Source organism: Nerophis lumbriciformis, linkage group LG30 (assembly GCF_033978685.3).
Source record: "Nerophis lumbriciformis linkage group LG30, RoL_Nlum_v2.1, whole genome shotgun sequence".
Lineage (NCBI taxonomy): Eukaryota > Metazoa > Chordata > Actinopteri > Syngnathiformes > Syngnathidae > Nerophis > Nerophis lumbriciformis.
The window spans coordinates 17,887,324-17,894,227 of record NC_084577.2 but is presented as its reverse complement, the minus strand read 5'-3'; the positions used below and the strand labels follow the sequence as shown (position 1 = coordinate 17,894,227).

The window sequence follows — 6,904 nt, the reverse complement described above, 5'->3', positions numbered from 1 at the left end:
TTTAAAAGTACATTCAACATAAACTCCAAATATTTACGTTCTGATATACTCAAATATTTGAGTTTATAAATTTAAAAAAATATGTGGCAACTGATCGCCTCACTTTTTTTGAGTTCTGCTTACTTATTCGGGTTTACAGTGAAGAACTTATTGAATTAGGTCCTGACGTTGACCAACACAAACACAACGTTGAAACAACAAGCTTTTTCGACAATGTTTATTCAATGTCAGGTTGTGACGTTGATTTGACCTTTGAAATTTGATCTAACGTTGGGTCCAACGATGGACATCAATCTATTTACAAATACAACCGTTTTGCAACGTTGTTGCATAGTCCATTTTAAAGGCCATGTACAGTTGTGGTCAAAAGTTTACGTACACTTGTAAAGAACATAATGTCATGGCTGTCTTGAGTTTCCAATAATTTCTACAACTCTTATTTTTTTGTGATAGAGTGATTGGAGCACATACTTGTTGGTCACAAAAAAACAATCATGAAGTTTGGTTCTTTTATGAATTTATTATGGGTCTACTGAAAATGTGAGCAAATCTGCTGGGTCAGCAGATGTTAATATTTGGTTACATGTCCCTTGGCAAATTTCACTGCAATAAGGCGCTTTTGGTAGCCATCCACAAGCTTCTGGAAAGCTTCTGGTTGAATTTTTGACCACTCCTCTTGACAAAATTGGTGCAGTTCAGCTAAATTTGTTGGTTTTCTGACATGGACTTGTTTCTTCAGCATTGTCCACACGTTTAAGTCAGGACTTTGGGAAGGCCATTCTAAAACCTTAATTCTAGCCTGATTTTGTCATTCCTTTACCACTTTTTGACGTGTGTTTGGGGTCATTGTCCTGTTGGAACACCCAACCGCGCCCAAGACCCAACCTCCGGGCTGATGATTTTAGGTTGTCCTGAAGAATTGAGAGGTAATCCTACTTTTTCATTGTCCCATTTACTCTCTGTAAAGCACCAGTTCCATTGGCAGCAAAACAGACCGAGAGCATAATACTATCACCACCATGCTTGACGGTAGGTATGGTGCTCCTGGGATTAAAGGCCTCACCTTTTATACTCCAATCATTTTGCTAGGTATTGTGGCCAAACAGTTACATTTTTATTTCATCTGACCACAGAACTTTGCTCCAGAAGATCTTATCTTTGTCCATGTGATGTCATATGAAACAAAAATTGAGCTGTTTGGCTGCAATACCCAGCAATAAGTTTGGTGGAGAAAAGGTGAGGCCTTTAATCCCAGGAACACCTTTCCTACCGTAAAGCATGGTGGTGGTAGTATTATGCTCTGGGCCTGTTTTGCTGCCAATGGAACTGGTGCTTTACGGAGAGTAAATCAATCAATCAATCAATCAATCAATCAATGTTTATTTATATAGCCCTAAATCACAAGTGTCTCAAAGGTACAGAGCCGACACAAGGGCAAGGAAAAACTCACAACCCAGTGGGGCGTCGATGTGAATGACTATGAGAAACCTTGGAGAGGACCGCATATGTGGGTGACCCCCACATATGCGGGACAATGGGACAATGAAAAAGGAGGATTACCTCCAAATTCTTCAGAACAACCTAAAATCATCAGCCTGGAGGTTGGGTCTTGGGTGCAGTTGGGTGTTCCAACAGGACAATGACTCCAAACACACGTCAAAAGGAATGGCTAAATCAGGCTAGAATTAAGGTTTTAGAATGGCCTTCCTAAAGTCCTAACTTAAACGTGTGGACAATGCTGAAGAAACAAGTCCATGTCAGAAAACCAACACTTTTAGCTGAACTGCACCAATTTTGTCAATAGGAGTGGTCAAAAATTCAACCAGAAGCTTGCCAAAAGCGCCTTATTGCAGTGAAACTTGCCAAGGGACATGTAAGCAAATATTAACATTGCTGTATGTATACTTTTGACCCAGCAGATTCGGTCACATTTCCAGTAGACCCATAATAAATTCACAAAAGAACCAAACTTCATGAATGTTTTTTGTGACCAACAAGTATGTGCTCCAATCACTCTATCACAAAAAAATAAGAGTTGTAGAAATGATTGGAAACTCAAGACAGCCATGACATTATGTTTTCTACAAGTGTATGTAAACTTTTGACCACAACTGTGTATATAATCGACGTTGTATCCATGCCTTGTGCCTGCTGGGAAAGTCTGCCATGGCCTGGTAATAAAAACACAACAAGGAGGATAATGGCTGCTTCCCCTCTCCGAGCCTCCCCGACTTGCCAACTCAGGCATGGCACACTTCCACACAACACTGCTGCTTTTTGACTTTACGTGTTAATGAATTCTAACATGTGCATAGAACAACGTGTCATAATAACACACCCGCACGCACAAAACAATCACTGTTAATCTCCGCTGACTGGCTGCGTTTCACGTTTAAGTCCCACGATGCCAAAGCTATTCATTTTCCTTCTTTTTAACGGCACTCAAATTGACTTCATTTACCAAGAGTTGTAGGACCCATGCTGGTTGCTATTTATGTCATAAAAAGTCATTCAGCGCGAGGCTTTTCCTCCAATCGGCACATGATTATTTCAACGCGGGGGCGGCCCAGACAGGATAAAAGGCGCATTGTTTTTAGGTATGGAAATGCCAGACACAATTCGGCACAATCAGCAAAACAAACGCGAATCTGCTGGCTGGAGGAACTGAGTCATGCAAAGTTCCTGTGATAAATCCTGCACCATCAAAGTGTTCTCTCAGGCAGAGCAGCAGCGGTGATTACACCCGCTATTAATTAATCATATTATTACGTGCACCCCCGCTGCATTTTAAGACGCATTCTTGCCTCAGCCCTCCCCCCGCACCCCTCTTTTCATCAGCCAGTCTCTTTGAGGATTATCTTCGGGGACGCCTCTGGGATGCATTTAAGAGAGTTTGTGACATATTCCTCCTCGCAGTCTTTCAGCAACATTCATTACACGAGGCGGTGGGACGGCTTGCGAAATGACAACGGCGATGAACATGAGTTGTACAAATTTATTGTCATCCAAAATAATATAATAAAACATGCACCGGTGTTCTTATAAAAGGCACTTTATCTCCCGTGAGATGAACTTAAATTAAATATATTTACAATAAATAAACATTTATACAGATTTTATACAATTGTGCTGCTTTGAGGGCGGGGGTAAAACCTCCCGCCATAGCTTCAAACTGCACAGGACGTTACAGTGCAGAGCAGAAATCTGACAAAATAATGACAGTGGTACCTCAACTTAAGAGTGTTTTGAGATAAGAGCTGCCTTTGGGCTCATTTTTAAGTTGCATGCAAAGAATTGGAGTTGCAAGCAAATGCCACAGTGAACCCTGTAAGGCCTGCCCAAAACATCCGGTCTTCCTCGCTGTTGTTCCAAGCAGGGGAAGGAAGAAAGTGACTGCGAAGGACAGTGCATGATACTCATTGAATTAAAGAAATCAATCATCACAGCAACTCACGTGTATCACTGCGAGTCTGCAGCAGGAGAACGAGTATAACACCAGTTATAGATGTTAAAAAAAAATATCCAAATGTCAGACATTTACCCACAAGAATATGGAAAAGCTGCTGATGGTGTGTTTGACTGAGAAGCGGCTCCAATGAAATATTGTAGAATTCCGCATTCCAAAGTCGAGGGTGCACATTATTTTTAAATGACAGTCGTCCCTCGTTTATCGCTGTTAAATAGTTCAGAAAAAATAGGAATTAATATTTATAAATCACCTATTGTGGTAGCAAGAGGCGTAAGAAAAAAACCTGTTTACGACCTTCTAAATATGTTTTCCACATAAGAGCCCTTGATATATGAAATAACCCATTTTAGTCACCTTTACACTCTTTTAATCCAATATAGCAATGCTGCCTGGGGCCGAGCCAATTAGTGGCCACGATACTGAACAGCGTACTCACACACCACCGCTTTCATGTTTGCTCTTTTGCAGCAGAAACTATGTATTTAAAGTCTGTATTTTATACATTTTTATTAGTTACTCTACAATTATTGAATATTGAACTGAAGCAACGTAATATAAATCGAAGCTTTTTTTCTAATCGGGTGAGCTTGGCCTGACCCCGGGTTGCAGAGACAATATAGCAATGCTGGCTGAGGCTGAGCCAATCAGTGGACAGCGTATTTCGATTGGTCTCATCTCCTCAAGTGGCTCATACGGCTGTTGTATGGATTTTGTTAATTTTTTCATGTTTATGCTTGAAAATGCCTAATTTCGGGCCCAAGTTGTTTTAAAATATGCAATAATATTTAAAAAAAATCTGTGATAATATATATGAAGTGCGATGTGACGAGGGACGACTGTACTTCATCAAACTATTGCAGTTGTCTGTACTGCATTCTACAATACTTCTTATCTAAAAGCACTGTTTTCAATTCAGTTCGGTGGGAGACGTTGATTTGAGATACAAGCGTTTTGAGTTAAGAGCTCGCTCCCAGAACCAATTAAGCATGTAAGTTGAGGTACTACTGTAGAGCAAAAAAACAAAAACAAACGCTGGTATTTAGGACAATATGGCGAATGCACCGAATACTGTTAGTGTACTTTGTGTGTCTTTTTAGCAGCTCTTTGTATGGGACACACACTCACACACACACACACACACACGCACACACACGTTTGCAGGTGTCAGACATTAGTGGGACAGTCTGCGTGCGGGTCTGTCTTGGCCATGTGCAGAACAACAGCGGGTGATTTGTAGTGGCAGTGGGTGCTGCTGCAGCTCACCCCGCTGCAGGGCTTCCTGCCGCTAGTCCTGTCCGTCAGCTTCCTGCTGCACAGGCCCTGCCAGGTCTGCAGGGTCTTGGAGCTCCACACCCACACCCCGCTGGTGATGCCCACCACCAGAGACATGAAGATCTTCAGCATGAAGATGGCCACGGTGGGAACGGACTCCTGCAGGGAGCAGTCGCCGCCGTGGCCGTTGAAGGCGCCGCAGGTGGCCTGCAGGCCTCTCAGCTTCCAGTAGTCCATGTTGAGCCTCTCGTAGAAGTAGCAGACGATGACGCAGGTGGCGGGGACCGTGTAGAGGATGGAGTAGATGCCGATTTTCACCATCAGCTTCTCCAGCTTCTCCGTGTTGGTGCCCTCCGTCTTCATGACTTTGCGGATGTGGAAGAGCGCCACGAAGCCGGTGAGGATGAAGGACGTGCCGATGACCAGGTAACAGGAGAGGGGGATGAGGACGAACCCGGTAAGCGCACCCGAGTCCATGCTGCCGACGTAGCACAGCCCCGTCAGCTCATCCCCGGCCACCTTCCTCATGGTCAGGATGACGATGGTCTTCAGAGCGGGGATGCCCCAGGCGGCCATGTGGAAGTAGTTGCTGTGGGCTTCGATGGCCTCGTGGCCCCACTTCTTCCCCGCGGCCAGAAACCAGGTGAGGGTGAGGATGACCCACCAGATGGAGGAGGCCATGCCGAAGTAGTAGAGGATGAGGAAGACGATGGTGCAGCCCGTGGACTCCAGCCCTTCCTGGATGATGTAGAGCTCGCCGTGCTCCCGGTCGCAGGCGATGTTCTCGGCGCCGGCCACCGAGCGGATGATGAAGGCCACGGAGTAGACGTTGTAGCACATGGAGAGGAAGATGATGGGCCGCTCCGGGTACTGGAAACGGTGGGGCTCCAGGAGGAAGGTGAGGACGGTGAAGGCGGTGGAGACGAAGCACAGGATGGACCACACCGTCATCCAAATGAAGGCAAAGTCCTTGTCCCGCCTGGACCAGAACACGTCCACGGCGGGGGAGCAGCGCGGCGCACACGACTGACTCTTCTCCACAAACTGGAACTTGTCCGTGTTCTCACATGAGCCGCCGCCGCCGCCCGTCGAGCGTCCGCCGCCGGTGCCCGGCTGCCTCGGCCGAGGGGGAACGGGGAGCATGCCCTCACCTTTCTTGCCCTCCGTTCTGGTCTCGTTCTCCGGCGCCTCCATGCACAGAGCGTTGGGGTCGTTCCTGGTGGGCAGCTTGGAGCAGTCGAGCGAGTCGGGCCAGGTGTAGCTGAACTTCTTCATGATGGGGGCGCACTTCTCCCGCGCCTGCTCGCACATGGGCCGGCAGGCGGGGATGGAGGTGGACACCTTGTCGGTGCACATGGGCGCGTAGAGGGAGCAGAGGAAGAAGCGGAGGTGCGCGTCGCAGCCGTACGCCACCAGCGGGGCGAACTCGTTCAGCTTGATGGCCGCCTCCTTCTGGTCGTCGTGGTTCATGAAGTTGGGCATGCGGGTCAGGTTGTAGCCGATGCCCTCGCACATGGGGATGGAGATGGGCTCGCACTTGGCCGGTCTGCCTCGCTCCAGCTCGTAGGAGCCGATCTCGAAGCTGGAGGCGGAAATCACCAACAGGCACCAGAGGAATATCACCAGCTGCAATGGACAACCATCCATGCTCTTAGTGGAGGGAAAAAGTGGATTCATTAAAAAAATACAAATATGGCTGGAAGGGGGTAACAGAGGCTCAGTCCTCGTTAGTCCCCCATGCTGGCTTTAGTCTCTTCAGTAATTAAAAAAAAAAAGAAAAAAATCACAAAAGTTGTAATCCGAATGAAGTTGCGCGTTGGAAGTCCGTCGCATGACTGTCGAGAAAGCCGGGAGAAGCGGACCGAGCTCCGGGAGGTTGTGTTGCCGCCTCCAGGCTCTCCGCACACTGACGCTGCGAGAGCGGCGGAGCGGGGCTTGTGGCTGGGGGAGAAGGAGAAGGAGAAGGAGAGGAGGGGAGAGGGGAGGCGCTCCGTGCGGCTCACGTTTCAGCACAGCCACTCCACGCGGGAAATGATAGCGCAGATGGCAGAGCACGCTGCACACACACACACACACACACACACACTCACACGCACACACACACGCGCACACTCATACACGCCCACACACATACACACGCATACACGCACGCACACACGCACA

At 47.2% G+C, this 6,904-nt stretch overlaps 1 protein-coding gene across 1 annotated transcript; it reads right to left on the bottom strand.

Annotated features, from left to right (window-relative positions):
• Nucleotides 1–3,908: 3,908 nt before the first annotated feature.
• On the bottom strand, nt 3,909–6,636 carry fzd9b (frizzled class receptor 9b). The gene has a single exon (XM_061925697.1). It carries the CDS (start codon nt 6,416–6,418, stop codon nt 4,634–4,636), a length of 1,785 nt encoding a protein of 594 aa, XP_061781681.1. The 5' UTR covers nt 6,419–6,636; the 3' UTR covers nt 3,909–4,633.
• Nucleotides 6,637–6,904: the final 268 nt, after the last annotated feature.

Bases quoted from the DNA above. Each gene is read 5' to 3' on its own strand.
- fzd9b (XM_061925697.1), bottom strand. From the start codon at position 6,418: ATGAATCCACTTTTTCCCTCCACTAAGAGCATGGATGGTTGTCCATTG.